Source organism: Pagrus pagrus (genome assembly GCF_965226575.1).
Source record: "Pagrus pagrus genome assembly, chromosome: 7".
Classification (NCBI taxonomy): domain Eukaryota; kingdom Metazoa; phylum Chordata; class Actinopteri; order Spariformes; family Sparidae; genus Pagrus; species Pagrus pagrus.
The window spans coordinates 17029942-17050272 of NC_140191.1; the positions used below are offsets into that span (position 1 = coordinate 17029942).

At 40.4% G+C, this 20331-nt stretch overlaps 1 protein-coding gene across 1 annotated transcript in view; it reads left to right on the forward strand.

The window, feature by feature from the left end:
* LOC311259477 (dynein axonemal heavy chain 11) overlaps positions 1–20331 on the forward strand; it is a 40916-nt gene that overhangs the window by 17119 nt on the left and 3466 nt on the right. The window contains exons 45-75 of the mRNA XM_084356665.1: positions 7–180; positions 789–993; positions 1272–1437; positions 1519–1621; positions 2056–2295; positions 2378–2539; positions 2645–2838; positions 3168–3330; positions 3759–3882; positions 4065–4207; positions 5341–5502; positions 7314–7547; positions 7719–7865; positions 7953–8066; positions 8155–8298; positions 9402–9584; positions 9710–9811; positions 9913–10047; positions 11343–11516; positions 11652–11887; positions 11998–12120; positions 15223–15427; positions 15563–15727; positions 15946–16086; positions 17326–17496; positions 17908–18030; positions 18147–18340; positions 18419–18567; positions 18648–18775; positions 19112–19339; positions 19430–19621. Coding sequence (XP_084212791.1) covers positions 7–180; positions 789–993; positions 1272–1437; positions 1519–1621; positions 2056–2295; positions 2378–2539; positions 2645–2838; positions 3168–3330; positions 3759–3882; positions 4065–4207; positions 5341–5502; positions 7314–7547; positions 7719–7865; positions 7953–8066; positions 8155–8298; positions 9402–9584; positions 9710–9811; positions 9913–10047; positions 11343–11516; positions 11652–11887; positions 11998–12120; positions 15223–15427; positions 15563–15727; positions 15946–16086; positions 17326–17496; positions 17908–18030; positions 18147–18340; positions 18419–18567; positions 18648–18775; positions 19112–19339; positions 19430–19621 — 5124 coding nt within the window. The remainder of the gene's footprint in view (positions 1–6; positions 181–788; positions 994–1271; positions 1438–1518; positions 1622–2055; positions 2296–2377; positions 2540–2644; positions 2839–3167; positions 3331–3758; positions 3883–4064; positions 4208–5340; positions 5503–7313; positions 7548–7718; positions 7866–7952; positions 8067–8154; positions 8299–9401; positions 9585–9709; positions 9812–9912; positions 10048–11342; positions 11517–11651; positions 11888–11997; positions 12121–15222; positions 15428–15562; positions 15728–15945; positions 16087–17325; positions 17497–17907; positions 18031–18146; positions 18341–18418; positions 18568–18647; positions 18776–19111; positions 19340–19429; positions 19622–20331) is intronic.

A 20331-nucleotide genomic window follows, 5' to 3' on the forward strand; every position in this document is an offset into this window, starting at 1 on the left:
TCCCAGCTCTATGATTACCGGGAAGAGTTCAGCCAGTGGTGGACCAAAGAAATGAAGACAGTGAAGCTACCAGCACAGGGGACTGTGTTTGACTACTACCTTGACCCTCAAACCAGACGGTTCCTGCCCTGGGCTGATACTGTGCCTCCGTTTGAAATGGAAACTTGTACGCCATTACAGGCAAGAACATAGAAGCTACTATAAATACAGAAAAGTAGGACCCTTCATGTAACTCTAGAGACACAGACTTTTCAAAGCACTTTGACAAATAATCACATACAGATATAATCACAAGAAGCAACCTTCTTAAAGAAAAATAACCAAAAATGAACAATACAGTCATATGAAAAATATATATCAGCCTCAGTGAACATAATAAGAGAGGGTGAAGTCACATCATGAGGTTATGGCAGGGGTGCTAGAATGGATGATAGGCTTTCCACTGTGTCTGATTACCATCTACTACACCCCATACCAGACTGTGTGGGGGTGAAGGCATGAGCAACAAGGCTTGAGCTATCACCCACGCTCTATTGTCTTTCTTTATGCTACTGCGTACAGCTGTGAATGCTCCAAAGGCTCTTGCTGAGCCGTAATTAGTAGGGTTTTGTTCTGAGCAAATGATGCTATTATGACAGAATAGTTGTGGTGCACTGGGGAAATACAAGAAATTATAAATCACATACAATTCACTGAACACATGTCTGTCAATAAATCACACTCAAAGAAAGCCGTAATAACTATGTATGTTTCTGTTCTCTGTCTTCCTGCTGTTTCTATGATTGCAGGCTGTTGTGGTACACACAGCAGAGACTGTGCGTCTTCGGTACTTCATGGACTTGTTGCTGGAGAGGAGACAGCCAGTGATGCTTGTGGGGAATGCTGGAGTGGGAAAGACTGCACTTGTCAGGAACAAGTTAGAGTGTCTGCCAGAGAGTTACATGACTACAAAAGTACCCTTCAACTACTACACTACCTCCCTCATGCTGCAGGGTGAGTGGGGTTTTTGATTGTTTTGTAGTAGAGACTAGCACAACAAGTAAACTGTAGCACCATCTGCTGGTAATTTTCAGATTCAGAAGGGATGGAAGGGGAGAAAACTTCACCCTTAGGTGTCTTTTGCAGGCATTGCCTTGGCCATATGACATCCTCACATTTCCAAGGCTTCTTTGATGAGAGAAATATTATTCTAGCTCTTTAAAAGGCTGTTGTTTGTCTTTTACATGTTAGGTAACGGTAGTTTGGTTGATGTTTTTTTCTTTCTCTTGTAGTGATTCTGGAGCGACCATTAGAGAAAAGAGCAGGCAGGAGCTATGCCCCTGTAAGCAGCAGAAGGATGATCTACTTTATAGATGACATGAACATGCCTGCTGTTGACAGTTATGGAACAGTGCAACCTCACACACTTATTCGGCAACATCTGGATTATGGGCATTGGTGAGTCTTACATTACTCATAAACATTTGGCCAAACTATATTTCTCTTTATTAAACCAGGTCTTGTTTTCTCTTTGTGTAGGTATGACAGACAGAAAATGACCCTAAAAGAAATACACAATACCCAGTATGTTGCCTGTATGAATCCAACTTCTGGGAGCTTCAGTATCAACCCCAGACTACAGGTATGTTTTCCCAGTTAAATTGCACTTAATCTTATTTTCTGATGCGGGATTAGAAGAAGCATTTTGTAACAGCACAATTTATTTTTCAATGCAAATTGCATCGCCTGTCTTGAGTTTTATAAACCTCAGTCTAGTTTTAAGTATATAAAGGCACTTTTAATCCATCCAAATTTTCATCTGCAGTAACTTTTCAAACTGCAGAAAAAAACTTGTTTGTGAAGTTTGGCAGCATGGTGAGGATATGTTATCAATGATGTAGCAACTATTTTAGAAAAACTAGTGTGTAGCATTCAGTTTAAACACATATCTCCAGAATTAGTTTTCATTTAAATGCCTACCAGTGTTACCAAAGGTCTGGGGTTAGACTGAAGTAATTGCTAATCATACAATATTATCTATTTTCTGAAATTTTGTCATACCTTTGCTTTCTACAGAGACATTTCTCAGTGTTTGCAGTGAACTTTCCTTCATCTGAGGCTCAGACGTCCATCTATAGTCAGATCCTGTGTGACCACCTTAAGCAGCAGCTCTTCAGTCCGCTGGTTCAGAGGAGCGCTGCAGCTGTGGTCCAAGCTGCCATAACTCTTCATCACAAGATGATTCACAGCTTTCTGCCCACAGCCATCAAATTTCACTACACATTTAATCTACGAGACTTGTCTAACGTCTTCCAGGTAGTGCTGATAGCAAACAATTTGTGCAATTTGTCTTTTGAATGAAAAGTGCAATATTCATATGATTTTCGGTTTTATTCAGGGCATCCTGTTTGCCGGACCTGAGAGTGTGAAAGACAGCACTGACCTGGCACTGTTGTGGCTCCACGAGTCCTGCAGAGTGTACTCAGACAGACTGGTAGATGTCATGGACCTGCAGCTCTTCCGGAAGCTCCAGATGGAGACTGTGCATGAATGCTTCGAGGTGCATTACAGATTCTGATAAACAGTTTACATTTCTGCTCTTCACCTCCATTTAACAACAGTGAATGAAAGATTCAAATGATTTATTATGCTTGTCCTCTTCCAGGGACTGGAAGACAAAAAGGTGACAAAGCAGCCCCTCCTCTATTGCCATTTTGCCCAAATAGGCGATGAAGCCTCCTATAGTCCTGTTACAGACTGGTCTGTGCTCAGGTCCATCCTCACAGATGCCCTGGAGAGCTACAATGAGCTCAATGCAGCCATGAATCTGGTGCTGTTTGAAGATGCAATGCAACATGTGTAAGTATAGCTGGACATCATATTATTGTAATAATTAGAATGGTCATAGTAAACTTATAAAAAAATTTCCTTTTATAATGTTGATGAAGTGTTTTGCATCCATGACACTAAACAAAGCAATAAAGAAAGAGTTCATAAACATAACATAACGAAAATAAGCAAATGTATTAAATGTAAAGTGGCAGTTTGATGTAGAAATGATGCGATATTAAAATCCTAGTCTCTTGGGAGACTACTCACTAAGACCTTTAAAGCTAGTCTGTCTAGATTTATAACATTTGGTTAGACAGAGATGTTTTGTGGCATAACAAAGATTGTGTTGTTACCAGCTGTCGCATCAGTCGTATCCTGGAGTCTCCAAGGGGTCACGGCTTACTGGTTGGGGTCGGGGGCAGTGGGAAGCAGAGCCTGACTCGTCTGGCTGCCTACATATCCTCTGTGGAAGTCTTCCAAATCACTCTGAGTAAGGGTTATAGCATCCAGGACCTCAAGGTAATGTTGTTAATAGGTTACAGCCAAACAGAACATCAAGCAGAGTATAACCTCATAAAATATGCTCTCACGAAAATGTATAACCTTTAAGTGAGTTACAATCCTTCACACGTCACAATTAATTTAAATCAAGGTTTGTTTGCATGCAGGATATTTATGCTATTCGTTTTTGTACCCCACTGACGCAGGAAGTACTTGTCAGATACTATTTAAAGCCACTTGGAAATGTTTCAATATCTTATTGATGAAGCAAGTTTGTCAATTTAATCCTTTAATAGCCTCTTAAAAAATCAAAGTGTCATCATGGGACTTGTGCTGACCCATTGATTGTTGTTGGACAATTTAAAATTCTTTAATGGACTCCATATCAGTGTGACCGTTTTACTGTAGAGTCTGCTTCCATTCATGTCATGTGTGATTTTGTTCAGATGGATCTGGCAGGCTTGTTCCTCAAGACTGGAGTGAAGAACCAGCGTGTGGCTCTGCTCCTGACCGATGCACAGATACCCGATGAGCGTTTTCTGGTCATTATTAATGACTTACTGGCATCAGGTCAGTACAAAAGTCCATAATAACCATACTGTTTTTCAGAGAACATGCCTGTTGTAATGGTAGCTGTAGAATTGTTTTTATTAATGTACATTATCAGCTATCAAACTTTGTCTTTGAAATCATTCTGACTGTGATCGCTAGAGCCTGTCAGTCAGTGATTATGACTGTGCCTCTCCCTACAGGAGAAATTCCTGAGCTTTTCAGCGAGGAGGAGATCGAAGGTATCGTGTCGGGTGTGAGAGCTGAGGTCCGAGCTCTTGGACTGCTGGACAGCAGGGAGAACGGCTGGAGATTCTTTACCGACAGAGTTCGGCGACAGCTCACGGTCTAGTCTTCCAAAATTTCCTTCTAAAAACATCATTATTCACCAGCACTTCTATCCTTATCAGGCTGAAAATGAAAAATGAATAAATGACTGATATGTAATTGCACTTTCACCTAAGCTGATTTTGTCTGGGTAATGTGTTCAATTCAATTCTGTGATGATGTCTAGGTGAGCTGCTTTCCACCAACATCTTATTTATTTTTAAGATTTTCTCACTTTTAGGATATAACCTTGTAACTGCAAAATACCTGAGTTTAAGTGACTAAAAATAATAGTTCTACTCAGTTCGACCATTATAATAATGAGTCTGTGCGCTTTGAAGGGTTTCCAAGGGTGGTAGAATTTTTTAAATATGCTTAATTTTTGTTAATCGCATACTTTAGCCTGTAGAAACCCCATTTTTACTGTGAAAAAAATGATGGACATAACATAATTCAAGACTTGGATGTGAAGATTATATATGTATTTTTTTAGCAACATCTTGCTGTCATCTATATACTTATGATGTGTTGGCTATAGTCCCTCTATAATTCAGATTCTGTTCACTATTGAAGTGAAAGACACTTAACATTTCCGACAAACTGAAAGCCGGGATTAATGCGGTACTCCATGAGCTTTGATAACACTTGAATGTGACTTCACAGCCAACATTCAGAGCAATTAATTAATTAATTAGTTAAACAAGACATTTGTAGAAATTAAAATCTTACACATATTCTAGTGTGTTCAAAATTAAAAGCACAGCTGCTGTGTAATGTTAGTAAATATGTTTGACAAGCTGAGTTCACAGAGCCAGACGAACTGGGGGGTTAAAAGGAAGGAAATTCTTGTCTCAGTATACATGTATGCCATCCAGCTAGTGTTTGCGCCAGGGCCTCTGGTAGTGTCACCGTCTGCTCCAACCAACTGGGAATGTGGCTGTCTGACCACATGCCAAGTAGATGAAAGTGGGGGCTCAGATGGCTGCCAGTTCTGGTTTCCCTTTTGGATGCATCTGTGATATCTATGACCTGTGTTGATTTTCCTATGTGCACTTGGCTACATATCTTGTATGGGGATATTTTCCAGACTTGTTTGTGTACAATATGTGTGCCTTTGTGACACTCACTGTCTCCCTGCTTCCTTCTTTGTAGGTGGTACTGTGTTTGTCTCCCGTGGGCAGTGCCCTTCGTGTTAGGGCCCGTCGATTCCCTGCTCTCATCCAGTGCACCACCATTGACTGGTTCCATCCTTGGACCTCAGAGGCTCTGCAGTCGGTCAGCTACAGGTTCATCCAAGAGATTGAAGGCATTGAGGTCAGACCTTTGAAACCAAGTACTTTATCTCACCATCTCTCATTCTAATCAATTTCTCAATAAGTTTGTCTCCTTGCTTTCCACCACGTGTGAATTGTTTTATATAATTGCAAATAACAGTATTGTCTGTCAGAGAAGCATCTATGGGTGTGTCATACAGTACAGTATCTCCCCTAGGTTTGCCATGTACCCCCTTATTCCAGACTGAGTTAGACTTTAATGAACACCTTCTAATTACTACAGTGCAGCTGGATTAACGTCTCCATAGATCCCTCATCATTAGTTCTCTGCTGAGGTGCTGACAAATTGCTGAACACATGCCTGGAGACTCACAGTGAGTGCAGGCATATCATTGTTTTCCATCATAGCAGTGGAACGATCACAACCCAGAATCATTTATGTTAATGAGAGAAGAGTGATTAAGCACATAACGACCCTCTAAGGAGGCACAGCTGTCACAACCAGGAAGTGTCATCACATATGTGAACATGTGCCAGACTATTACTTTTCACTGTTTGTGTGTGTGTGTGTGTGTGTGTGTGTGTGTACACAGATTTGTCCATGTGTGGATGTTCATTTCCTGCAAAAAAATGTGTCCTGATTGTAGCCGTAGTACTGAAGAAGCTGTGGTATTATTAGAGCATTACTGCTTAAGAAAAAGTAGTAGTGGCAACTTTTACTAATATTAAAGGATGGAGGTAGGTATTGATTAAAAAACTATTTTGATAATTGAGACTTTTTTTAGTCAATTTTTTTGCCAAAACATGCCAAACAGGTTCCAGTGTCAGATGTGAGTATGCAACATTTTCACATTTACACATTTTAAAACAGGCATTATTCACAATTTGTTGACATTTATTGATAAATTGATTAAGTAGGAAAATAATTTGGCAGATTAATCAATAATGAAAATAATTGTTAGTTTCAGTCCTAGTAGCTGTAAAGTTATATTAATAGAAATACACTTAGGGGAGGGAGATCATGAGGGAGAACTCGTGGAATAAATGTTTGTGTGGATGCAGACAGGACTATGTTTGTTTAAGTTAATGTTCATTAATAACAAAATATTCTAAAAAGTTGGAAAAAAAAACTAAATATGAGCCATTACTGTATTTATAAAGTCATTAATGATTGTTTATCTTTTTAAAGAGGCTGGGAAACAAGAAATGAAATGATCATTTATTTAAAGTTAGAAATGCACAACCCACTAATAGTTGCTACACAGGGCCAATCAATGAGAACTTCTCTCGCATCTCAACTGAACATCGCATGCTTTGTCAAAAAGCATTATGTCAGATCTTAATTAATAATGATTTTTTTCCTACCAGCTCCGTGATCATTAACAATGGCTTTTTGTGAGTTATGGTTAGGTTTGATCCTTGTATTCTCTGCTCATTTGTTTTTGCTTTAATTGATTGCTAACTGTTTGATTAATAGAGGCCCTGTGTCATTGAGCTCCATATGATGAATACCTAGTTGGACTGTGGTACAACAGACGCTGTAGACGGTATTTAGAAAGTTGGAGGACATCAGAGATAATGTAAACAGTGTGCATGTTTTACAAGCTGCACGTCACTGGTCTAAACACATTATTTTCACAGAGGTTTCAAAGCCTAATCATTCCTGCTAGCTGCACCTAAATTTCAGATTGAGTAAGTCAGGGCCAGCCAAGTAAGATGGCAAAACTTGTAGATGAATTCAAAATTTATGAAGATAATATTTCAGTCCCCATCAGGTCGGCGATGTTAAACTCTACTCAATCCAGCTCGCCCTATTCGCCCCTCTCCCCCCTTGTCTGCTTATTTTTACAGCCTGCCGTCCAGGAATCCATCAGTCTTTTCATGGCCTACGTTCACACCAGTGTCAACCAGGCAAGTGAAAAATACCAGCGCAATGAGAAGAGGTACAATTACACCACCCCCAAGAGCTTTCTCCAGCAAATCACCCTGTACAGGAACCTTCTGGAGAAGAGCCGGGCTCAGCTCCAACACAAGATGAACAGGCTTGACAGCGGCCTTCAAAAGCTCCAAACCACTGCCTCTCAGGTGCACATCTTTATTATACACTGTAGGGGGCTAATATAAGGGTTTAAAGTGCAAGCTTGAGGTAGGAAAATTAGGAATAGTTAATAATGTGCGATTTAAACTATGGGTTTTTCCCTGGCATTAAGTATATTACAAATTGAAGTATGTGTAATAATTTTCTCTCTGTTTCAGGTTGAGGATCTTCAAGCTAAATTGGCATCCCAAGAAGCTGAACTGACCTTTAAAAAACAGAATATTGAGGCTCTAATTACAAAGATTGGACTGCAGACTGAGAGGGTGAGCAGCAAGAGAGAGGCTGCCGATGTTGAGGCACAAAAGGTGAGATATCCTATCATACCACATCATATCACACCATTCGCTCCATGCACTTTTTGTGATTTAGTCCATTGTGCTGGATTTTTGCAGGTTGCTGTTATCCAGGCAGAAGTCTCGGCCAAACAGAAAGACTGTGAAAATGACCTAGCCAAGGCAGAGCCGTCACTGACAGCTGCCACAGCAGCACTGCACACCCTCAACAAGGTGCTGCATTTTATCAGCGTGGATGTGATTCTACTGAATCTTAAGTCGTTCTTGAGATTTTATTAGATTTTTTGTGACCGTTTTTTAGGTGAATCTTACGGAGCTGAAGGCCTTTCCAAACCCTCCAAATGCAGTGATCAATGTAGCAGCAGCTGTGATGGTTCTGCTAGCTCCCCGCGGTCGAGTGCCTAAGGATCGGAGCTGGAAGGCGGCGCGGGCCTTCATGGGCAAGGTTAAGCTGTCATCATGTCAATCACATCTGCCTGATTAATGCCAATCTAATTTGTGTGTGGGCCTTGACCCTGGCCCTGCCCAGCATCTATCCAATGCTCACATTACAGCCGGATGTCTCTATGAATATGCTCAGTCAGTCAGCGAGCAAGTGTGTCAATCTGACTCTGTGTGGCCATAAAGGAATGTATTTGTTTTTTTAAAAGCAAGAGAATTTAGCATAAAACAGGGATCATTTCTTTCTGTCCCAAAAGCATATTTTTTAGCATTTTAAACATAGTGATTTTTTAAATATATTGATTGGTTTATCAGATTTTATTCTGATGCATGCTTCTTATATACATGATTTTAGGAAAAAAACATCAAATCTACAACATAAGGCTAAAAAGCTCATTTTCACTTAGGAGTGTGTGGCTGTAGGTGGGCAACAGGTGTAAAAAGGAAAGGTTTGTGGCATTCAATGGGGAAAATTGCAATTATTTTAAAGATGCATATCTAAGGGCACACAGGGGGTCAGTGTTAGATTTGTTTCAGTCTCACAGTAGAGTCTGTGAGAGATCTTTCAGTATCATTAAACTTTAATTATTTGTCCATACCAATTCTTTGCATAAATGTAACAGAACAACAGAGGTAATATCACTTGTGTGGAGTTTACAGGGTTTGCGTGGGTGCTGGAAATCCTTGAAAATATTTGAATTTTAATGTAATGTTTTGGATTTAGGATAGTACAGACACTCCTTGAAAATGCAACTGCATTACTTTCATAATGAATTGTTTTACAGTATATTAGCTCAGATAGGTTATGTAGTATGCAGGGTGGTGAGACTGGTGACATGTTTGGAAACATGAAACCTTATTGTGTTTTCCTTTAATTTGTCACTCTCATGTAGAATGCTCTCACAAAATGTGATGAAGTGAAATAATCATTTTGAGTATTTAATTGTATATAAACACATTCTAATTTATTACAAATATAAGTCGCTGTAGCTTGAAAATACACCTTGAAAACGCTTGAAAAAAGTGCTTAAATTAGCCCAAAGAAAAGGTGTAGTATTAGTAGTGCAGGTATTAATATCTCACTGTTTTTGTGCTTATGTCTCTCAGGTGGATGATTTCCTGCAGGCCTTGGTATCATATGACAAGGAGCACATCCCTGAGTCCTGTTTGACTGTGGTGAAACAAGATTATTTGAGAAACCAAGAGTTCCACCCTGATCTAGTCCGGACCAAATCTACCGCTGCAGCCGGTCTCTGTGCTTGGACTATTAACATTGTCAGATACTATGAGGTCAGGCAATGCTTTCAGAACGGTTGTAATTAATTACAATAATACGTTTTCTTTTACTCTGCAAGAATGTTGGTTCTTCAATGTGAGGCCTTTTTTCACAAAGTACACCCCCTTTTTGTCTGCAGATTTATTGTGAAGTGACTCCAAAGAGGCATGCATTATCACAAGCTAATGCAGAACTAGAAGCAGCAACAGCCAGACTGTTAGCAGTTCAAAAGAAATTGGCAGTGAGTGGAAAGTTATTATTATACTTACGACACTAGTCTAAAAGCTAGATTTTCTTGATTGTTTTCTAACATCCGTGGCTTTCTTTGGTTTGTTTCTTCAGGATCTCGATGCCAGCCTCCAGAGCCTAACAGCTCATTTTGAAAAGGCTATAGCTGAGAAAATCAGTTGTCAGGAGGAGGTGACGCATACCAACCAGACCATAGAGCTGGCCAACCGACTAGTAAAAGGCTTAGAGGTAAACAAGGGGAGATAGAGGAGTTTGGTGGTGTCATTGGGGCCGACCTGGCATAAAGTAAACTGTCAATTTGCCGGACGCATGCATGGAGAGGTGCTGGTGATCGAATTGCATCAGTAATCTGGACTAGAAGTTGTTATGTCCTGGCAGGATAGCCTGACAGTTGTGTGAGTGGATCAGGCAGAGGGAGATTTTACAGCCTGGCCCAGCAGCATACTGGGGACTTGTGAGACAGGTAGAGAGGGCTGGACCACAGAGAACGCATGGCTGAACCGGGCAACTGGCTGCCTGAACAGTTTCCAAATGGAGAAAGGAAGAGAGATGACAGGAACGCTACACTATCACTGCTCTCAGTCAGTGCAGGAGACAGGTTGTGTGCGTACAGAATGTATGTGTATTTACTATATATACTATAGACACAGCATGTGTGTGTGTGTGTGTGTGTGTGTGTGTGTTTGTGTGCACATTTCTGTGCTATAATAATGAAATAATTAATCACTCAGGATTTTTTCAACAAATTGGAAAAGTATCAAGGGGAAGTATTGAATATAAATGTATAGAATATATAATGTTGAATGCTGCATAATTAATATGTTGATATTATATTCAACTCTTTCTCCTTCCTGTGCATTCCCTTTTCAAGCTACAGTATCTATTATCTTTATGGATGCTAATATGAAATAAAAGATGGCCATTTCAGTGGCCAAGTTCGACTTTCTTCTTCCAGAAAATAAATGTGGTTTGCATGGAACAGCTTGGCTTTTAAGCATATCAAGATAAATGTTTTGTCTTTATGGCATTGACCTGGAAGCAATAGTGTTCAGACTAATAAATCAGGCCGTCTATATTTAATCATTAACTTACCTCAAAGCCTCAACAGCTGTTGGAAATTAACAATGTCTCACCCCAGACTGAGTGATATTACAGGCAATCCATAATACATTAGAGTAAAATTATAGTGATTTTTAACTGTCTGAGAATTTATTATGTGACATATTCTACATCCACAGCCCCTTGTAAGAAAATGCCACGCATGATTTATCGCTGTAGTGCTGTCACAGTCATAGTATTGAAGGTTTAAATTAATGCTGAATTGATGCTGAGTGAACCTACAGCCAAACTTCCAAAGCTGTTTTAAGGGAATTGCATTTGTATGCTTTATTGCTCACATCTTCTCTGCGTGTACATTAAATGGAGTGGGAAGTGTGTACATTTCCCTGCAGTGTGGAGCTGTTTTTGTATTACCTATTAATTTTTAAAAAAGTATATTGAACCCTGGTCTTTGTGTCTTTTAGTCAGAGAAGGAGCGCTGGAGCCAGGCAATTGTTCAGTATCAAAAGCAACAGAAAACTCTGTGTGGTGACATCCTCATCACTTCAGCATTCGTTTCCTACGTGGGTTACTTTACCAGGCAGTATCGTGTGGAGCTCCTTAACAACGCCTGGATCCCTTTCCTTAAGTCTCAGAAGGTAAGATCACAATCATTTGTGTTGTTTACACTGCAGACGTTTAGAGAGTAAACAGTTAAGTCTGTGGACTGGAGCTCACCGTGCCGCCAGAAACGCTCCAACTAGAGTGACATCATTCCTCTGTTTCTGTTCCAGGTCTCTGTACCCCTGACAGACGGCCTGGATCCAATCCTCATGCTTACAGATGATGCCACTGTGGCTGCCTGGCATAACCAGGGCCTGCCAAATGATAGGATGTCCACAGAGAACGCTGCCATCCTGACCACCAGTGAGCGTTGGCCACTCATCATTGACCCACAGCAGCAGGGCATCAAGTGGATCCGAAACCGGCTAGGTCCTGAGCTGAGGGTGGTGCAGCTGGGACAGAGAGGGTGAGAGGAGCTGTCCATCGTCTGTTGGCAATCACAGTGTACTGCTTTAATATGTCAGGGAGTGCTAATATACCATAAAAATGTGTTTTATTATTATTATTATTCTGCAGGTATCTAGATGTGATTGAACAAGCCCTTGCCTGTGGTGAAACTGTGCTGATAGAAAATCTGCCAGAAAAGGTTGACCCAGTCCTGGAGTATCTTCTGGGCAGAAACACAATCAAAAGAGGAAGGTCGGTACCGAAACTACAACATCACATTTACATAATGGCTGCACAATTAATCCAAATCGCAGAAGCTTCGATTTTTTTTTGATGAAGGTCAAATGTGACAAAACAGCATTATACTGAAGTTCTGTAGTGCTGCAGAGATGTCCTGGAGTACAAATCTTGTTCTCCAGATGTAAGAAAACATGTTTCTTTGGTTCAGACCCAACAAATGTCACACCATCATGATTTAAATAGTTGATGTGAAAATGCAAGAATAATCATTCCCACTAATCCTGAATCATATGCCCTAATGTACATTGCTGTATAAGAATTAATATATGAAGAATCAAACCAGCTCAGTAGTAGTTATTTTTTTGTTTTGTAGAAGCGATTTAGCATTGGGGCTGTTGGACACCAACAGACCAACACCAACATGTTAAATCAATGTATGGTTTTTGTATCCCTGTTGCTCCACAACTCAATATGCCCACAACTCGTCCCAGTGCATCTGTGGTGTTAGACAATAGCAGCAGATTTACCAGATGGTTGAATCTCACTGAGCATCGAAACACCGGTAAGACATGACTGAATGCATTATTATTGCCCACTCTTTAGATTATAAATGAATTTGCAGCGCGTGTTCCGAATCCCTGAGGCCAGCGTATTGATCGGCCTCTCAAGATGGGTGATAGATGTATATTTGTGTGTTCATATTCTTTAGATGTAATGAATATTGAACAGCTGAGCCTCAGTGTAAAAGCTGAATCGAGGCCAGTCATGGTTATGTATAAGGACTCCTGTCACGGACAAAAAGATGGCAAGTTACACACTAAATTCAGTGGTCGTCCATCATTCAATTCAACTTCACTCATTTCATAACGCTGATGGGTGATTTTCTGCAATTTACCTGCTTTCATTTTTTCGTAAATAACATGATAAATCAGCTTTACACTCAATACGATGACTCGCTGCATCTGGATTATCTTAAATCATAACGTGATGTTAATTGTCAAGAAATTAGTTCACATTGGGGTATTTGTGTTGTTTAAAGGCACAGTATGTCATTTCTGCCAGGAGGAGTCTCTGAACAATAACAGCAAAAGATGTAGCTAGATGATGCTGTGAAGTAGCCTTGGATTATAGTGTTAAGTGTTATGAGTTTTTGTTATCATTGTTAAACAACCACCAATGCCAACGAAAGTCTATCTGATGCGACTCAGACAGAAATGTTAACAGAAAATTTAATTTATTAAAGTTGTATTCACTACATTTAGTCACATGTGCAGACTACAGTACCTTTCTCACTCTTTGACGTATCATCTGCTGTTTCCCTGGAAGTTACAGCAACAGGCAGTCAAATGCAACGCACCGTTACATTAAATAAAAATGATTTCTTAAGGTTTGAACATTGTTAGAAACATTTGGTCTAGACATTTCTCCAAACTGGCACTTGTTTGGCACACCCTGCATTTGGTAAATCTGTCTGACTTTAAAACATGACTTCTGCTGCCCACTTCACTCCACTTCAGAAATATAACAGCGGCACCAAAATAGCTGCTCTGTAATTACCTTCGTTCACTTACCAATTACACTCAACAGGCAAATTCCAGCAAATTTCCTAAACAGGACAACCAACAGCAGAATAAATAGAAAATACCACATATTGACATTATGCTTTGACTTCCCTCCTCAAAAATGTTTACATCTTCCTCGCTCTGATCTATACATGGCCATGAATATTGAATATCTTGGCGCATGTTCATTGAACGTCTTCTGGAGTCCTGTCTGTCCAGACGTAACAATTCATCATAGTAAATCTGATTATAAGTTTATCCCTTGTAGATGACCCACACACTTGTTTCTGTCGATGATTAATACAACGTGCTGGGGGCAGCCATGATGGATCTGGTAGGGATCCACAGCTGAAGTTCATTAATAATTGGAATGTTGTAGAGTGTGAAGTAATGAATACTAATTATTCCTTTCATGGCTGACGGAAGACTACAAGCCAATCCATCAGCACGGACTTTAATTTGGTGGAGTAATGGTTCTATCAATAGTACATTAATTCTGGCTTGTGAAGATATAGAGTTGAACCAGACCCAGGCCATGAGGAACCTGTGCCGTAAAATTGGGGCCTTGCCTGACATCCAAGGGGTAATTAGAGAAAAATGAAAAGCCACCAGGTTCGTCAAGCCAGTGCTAATTTAATTGAAACGCAGGAACAGATAAATATTGGCTGCTGCGGTGATAATCTTTCATATTTTTTCAGGATTATTTGTCTGCAGAGTAAGTGACATTTGGAGCTGCAGTGAAGTTCTTTCCTCTGCTAAAGTTGCATTGTGTGAAAGTGAGAGGTTTGATAGGTCATAAAAGCTTTGAAGATGCAGAGGGTTTTACACTGCTACATCTTCATTATTGTTAGTCTTTTTCTTCTTTTTTTATTGTCTGAATAATTTTGACATCAGCTTGTGATGCTTTTATTAGTCGTCACCTAATAATCATTACTATTTCACTTTCTCACTTTCAAAGTTAATGTATATATTAATGTAACTTGACAGTAAGACAAAACCAACTACAGTGGGTTTAACTCGCCGCCATTTTTGCGATTATATTCTGTGTTCTTGCCAAGCAGATAAAAGATAATTACAGTTATGTTTTCAGCAAAGTGGTGATTTGTAAATAATAAATCTAAATTAAAAAGCTCACTCTTGACCTTGGAAAAACAATTAATTCCAGATTCACATTCCACCAACTTGATTTTTCTAACGCTTTCAACCAAGTAGTTTGCCCAGTTTTCATGAAGAGGGATCTGTAAACGTACAAGCTCAGTTACTGTTCAGCTTTCAACTGTGGTACTTTTAGGATTTTCTCAAGTCCATGCTTGCCTAACACTTATGCGTGAAGTTTCAAGCTTATTTTTTTATCAAGATTAAAGCCATGTGATATGGTTTAAAGCATAGAAAAAAGCTAGTAAGTGGACCTTCGCGTTGTAACTGATTTGTCATATAGATCTACAGTAAAGTTTGAGTCAAATACTGTCTACGGCAGCTGCAAAACTGAGTTTTTGAAATGTACATGAAGTTAAATTTTAATTTGTTAAAATGTAACTCTCCTGTTATCCAGGTACATTCAAATTGGGGGCAAGGAGTGTGAATACAACAGCGACTTTCAACTTATTTTGCACACCAAGTTGGCCAATCCCCATTTCCCTCCTGAGCTCCAGGCCCAGACCACCCTCATCAACTTCACTGTGACTCCTGTGGGCCTTGAGGAACAGCTGCTGGGACAGGTAGTGTCCCGTGAAAGGCCCGACCTGGAGACGCTAAAGGTGAATTCTTATGCTTTTATAAAAGATATAGACTTACACCTACAGTAAAGTGATTCTTTCACAATTTAACATGCAAGACATCAGTCCATAATGCCGTGTAGAAAAGCCTGAACTGTTGTGTGCATGTTTCTGAAGATGGAGCTGACCACGCAGCAGAACCACTTCAAGATTGAGCTCAAGAGGCTGGAGGATGACCTGTTGAATCGCCTCTCTGCAGCCCATGGTAATTTTCTGGGTGATATTTCTCTGGTGGAGCAACTCGAAAACACCAAGAACACAGCCGCTCACATTCATTGCAAGGTGAGGTTATTACACCAACAGGGTCCTCGCAGTTGTCCCACTGTACTCAAGTGCATGTGATTTTCAGTCACTCAAGTATTTTTGAATGTCACACTGGAAGCGCCTCATTTTATTGAATTAGCTGCAAATGATTTGTAGTTAGGAATATGTGTAATGAGAGGGTTTTGGAGCATGACTGAGAGCCTAATAGCTCATTTTTGTGCAATTGGAACACACAGGTGGTGGAGGCCAGAGAGAATGAGACAAAGATCAACGAGGCTCGAGAACTATACCGCCCAGCAGCTGAGAGAGCGTCACTCCTCTTCTTCATCATCAATGACCTCAGCAAGATTAACCTCATGTACCAGTTTTCTCTCAAGGTGAAACCTTTAGCCCTGTAGTACTCTCAGGGGACGCACATTGTTTTTTGTAGGATTTTAGCAAAGCTCAGAGTCCACTTTCAGAAGTATTCAGCTGGATTTTTTTGAGTTTGTAATTTTAGTTTGTCTTGGTGACTAAATTATTTAAGCAAAGCCCTGGCTGTACAAATCAGCTCAAAGGGATCGTTCACCTGAAAATCAACAACATATATTTTGTCCTCTTTTCCTGTAATGCTATTCATTCATGTAGATTGTTTTAATGTGAGTTACTGAGTTTTCAGCTGTAGAGATGTCTGCCTTCTCTCAAACATAATGGAATTAGATGGCACTCGGCTTGTTGCGCTCACAGCACTAGAAATATACAAGTTAGAACTCAACAGAAAAGTCTCTTTCTAGAAAGAAATCTTACTCAAGACAAGTTTCATGGTGGAACATGCATCCACTCATGGACGAGAGGCAAGCTAACCATAGATTTATGCACAGGAACTATACAGTGAATGCAAAGATGGGGTCTATTCAGTTCAATGTGAATTGCTCACCTGACGCATACAGCAAAAAAGCTTTAAATCTTTCCGTGCTTACTTCTTGGTTATGTGGCCTACTGAATAGATTTTCTGTGATGACATTACAGACTTTTCTCGCTAAAGGATAGTGAAAGTTTTACAAATATATAAAACCTCCATGGATCAACAATTGACCTTTGCTTCGAGGTTTCCTGTTAACTGTTTTACAAGCTTTTCTTTTAGATGGCAGTCTATGGGGAAAATGCTTTTTGGGTTGCTGGGGACTTTTTAGCTGCAATACCAAGATTGGCCACTGGGAAAAATTCAAGCTCATTGGAAAGAAAATACTCCCTACATGAAATTGATCACAACAGTTGTGGATTATCTTGCGTAACTGAATCACAATTTCTTTAAAAAAGGGACATTGTTGTTGAGGTTTTTTTTTTAAATGTGTGTTTTTGGGAGCACCACAAGCCGAATGAATCTAATACCATTAAATTCAAGAGTAGCCAGACATCTCTCTTGCTGATATCACCCAAACTGGCCAACTCAAACCAAAACAATCTTGATCAATAAATAGCAGTACATTTAAGAAGAAAAATATGTATTTTAAATTTTGGAGTGAACTAGCCCTTTAAAAATGTGCTTCCATACCGAAACAAATGGTTGCTGTGTTCCTGGCTGCATGTATGTATTCTTTATCAAGAGCACTGTCCTCCTTTTGGTTGTCTTCCAGACCTTTAACTCAGTGTTTAACAAAGCAATGGAGCGTGCAGAATGGGACGAGGACGTGAAGACCCGAGTGCTCACCCTCACTGAGGCCATCACCTATTCTGTATTCCTGTACACCAGCCAGGGCCTGTTTGAGAGAGACAAGTTAACCTTCTTGTCACACACTGCCTTCCAGGTGAGGGACTCAGGGCCGCCTCAAAGGTGGGGCCTCCTGTCATCCTCATCAATCAAAGTACTTTTCTGCCCCCACATTAACTTCAATTAAAAGCAGTCAGCAGGACCATACGCTGCTATTGATTACCTCTCACACCTTCCCCCGTGGCTGCTGTTCAGACAGTTGGTTCTGACAAGGGGGTTGGTTCTGATGGCATAATGCAATTATCTGTCATTGCGCCAACTGTTTTCATCTTAGAAATTGTGCTGCTCTGAAGGCTGTCCTTCATGTGGCAGTTTCACATTCAGGGGCACTGATTCGGCCTTTGTGAGTTTGTGAGGTTTCTTGCAGTTTTCAGTTATTGTGGAAATGACTGGAAAGAGATCAATACGGCATAGATCATTACAAACTGCTCTTGGTTCTTCCCCTCAGATTTTGCTCAAGCAGGGCCTGATTGATGCTCAGGAGTTTGACTTCCTGCTGCGTTTCCCTGTGGAAGCTAGCAGAGTTAGTCCTGTGTCCTTCCTCTCTCCACATGCCTGGGGAGCCATCAAGGTACAGTCTAACATGTGTGAGGGTCACATTTTCATTCTTGTTAGCCCACAGGTTGTCACTACATGCCATTTTCCACTGCATAGAAAGGTCTAAAAATATCTGTTATTCGGATATAGACAATTTCTACAATGGAGGACTTCAGTGGACTCGACAGAGACGTGGAGAGCTCACCAAAGCGTTGGAGGAAGATCATAGAGTCCAGGTGTCCGGAAAAGGAGAGACTCCCCCAGGACTGGAAGAATAAAAGTTCCCTCCAGAAACTCATCATCCTTCGAGCACTTCGCCCTGACAGGATGACCTATACACTAAGGTGTGTAAAAAGGCCGATGCACATTCATATCTGTAAGTGCTGTAAATCACTAAGCTTCTCAACAATGTTTCCTGGCAGGAACTTTGTGGAGGAAAGCATGGGGGCAAAATATGTGGAGGCTGCCAGGCTGGAATTTGACAAGCTGTATGAGGATAGTGGCTCATCAACCCCTGTGTTCTTCATCCTGTCACCTGGAGTGGATCCACTTAAAGATGTAGAGAAACTAGGTATTTTGCCTATTGTTTGTTAATTGCACAGCCTGTATCACTTGGTCGGGATAAAAATTCTAAATGTCCCCTCTTTGCAGGACTGAAGCTTGGATTTTCCATAGAGCAGGGCACTTTGCACAATGTATCCCTGGGACAGGGGCAGGAGAAAGTTGCTGAGAGGGTTCTGAAGAATGCATCTAAACTGGGACACTGGGTCATTCTGCAGGTAGGAAGCATTTCTATTCAGTGACTAGGCTACTGTAGTGGCTTCAAGCTGCTCTTCCAGCCAGCCTGTAATGCACCTAATGATATCATCTCACCCCACGCGCAAGAGAAATAAACTCAATTTGGTTCAATAAAAACCATAATTGGCTAGATAAGCTCCATAAATGCCTCCTTTAAAGAGGAGAAGCCTGCAGGGAAGTGAGCCGCTCAAGGTTCTCTTACTAATTCAGAGCATAGAAAGACATTTGAATCTTTCACAAATGAACACAAATATACAACACATAAAAAACAAATTTATTTCATCAAGCATTAATATAATCTGCCTGTATTTGTTCAGAATGTACACCTGGTGGCTCGCTGGTTGCCTTCTCTGGACGCTCTTCTGGAGACGGCAGTGGTGGACAGTCACCCAGACTACAGGGTGTTCATCACCGGAGAACCAGCACCAACCCCAGAGCAGCACGTCATCCCCAGAGGCATACTGGAGAATGCCATCAAAATCACCAATGAACCCCCAACTGGCATGAGCGCGAGCCTGCATGCAGCCCTCAACAACTTCAGTCAAGTGTGTTGAAAACTTAAAATTATTTATTAAACTGCATTCATCTGCATTTACTTTCAAGTAATCACTCTCTCTCTCTCTTTTCCTTTTCAGGACACTCTGGATATGTGTTCCAGAGAGCAGGAGTTCAACTCCATGTTCTTCTCCCTCTGCTTCTTTCACGCCTGTGTCACGGAGCGCCGTAAATTTGGTCCCCAGGGGTGGAACCATAAGTACCCCTTCAGCACTGGAGACCTCACCATCTCAGCCAGCGTCTTGTACAACTACTTGGAGGCCAACACCAAAGTATTTTTTTTGCCACTTACAACATTTCTTTCTTTATATTTTATTAATATTCTTGTTGATATTCATAAAACTTTTAATTTGTTTTTTTACCACTACCCTCTTAAGCTTTGTAGATTTATAATGATAATGGTGTTTGCAGTGAAATTATTGTCAGACAGGGATGTTGAATTACAGTAGTGTATCCAATTACTTATTGAAATCTTTTGTTCCACTGTTATTTGTGAAAAATGCTCATTCTCGTCTCTTTTTTCCTCCACATTTCTTCTCTTATAACTATGAACACGCAACCTATAATTTAGCTTTATTTCATGAAGACAAAAAATCCATTCTTGGGGTGCTGCACCCCTCACAACTCCTAATGCATTTCTCTTAGAACTCCTATTACTCTGGTCACAACCAATTATGTCTCCTAGGTATTCTGCCCTCCAAAAACGAATGTCCTTCATTATGTTAACCAAACAGTAACCTGTATGTGCGTATACAGAGAATTCATTAGGAGGGCAATGAAGCGTAATCCTAAATGTAATTACATGCAGCCAATGTGACAGTTCACAACGCTACATAAGTGATCACTGCAATTAGAGCTGATGAAGGAAGCAATTTGCAAAACAATACAGGTACAAATGATTGTGAACCTCCAGCTTTTGTAATTTGTTATGAATCACAGGTTCTTTTCTTCCTCCTTCACCCTCACGGATCATAATCTCCCG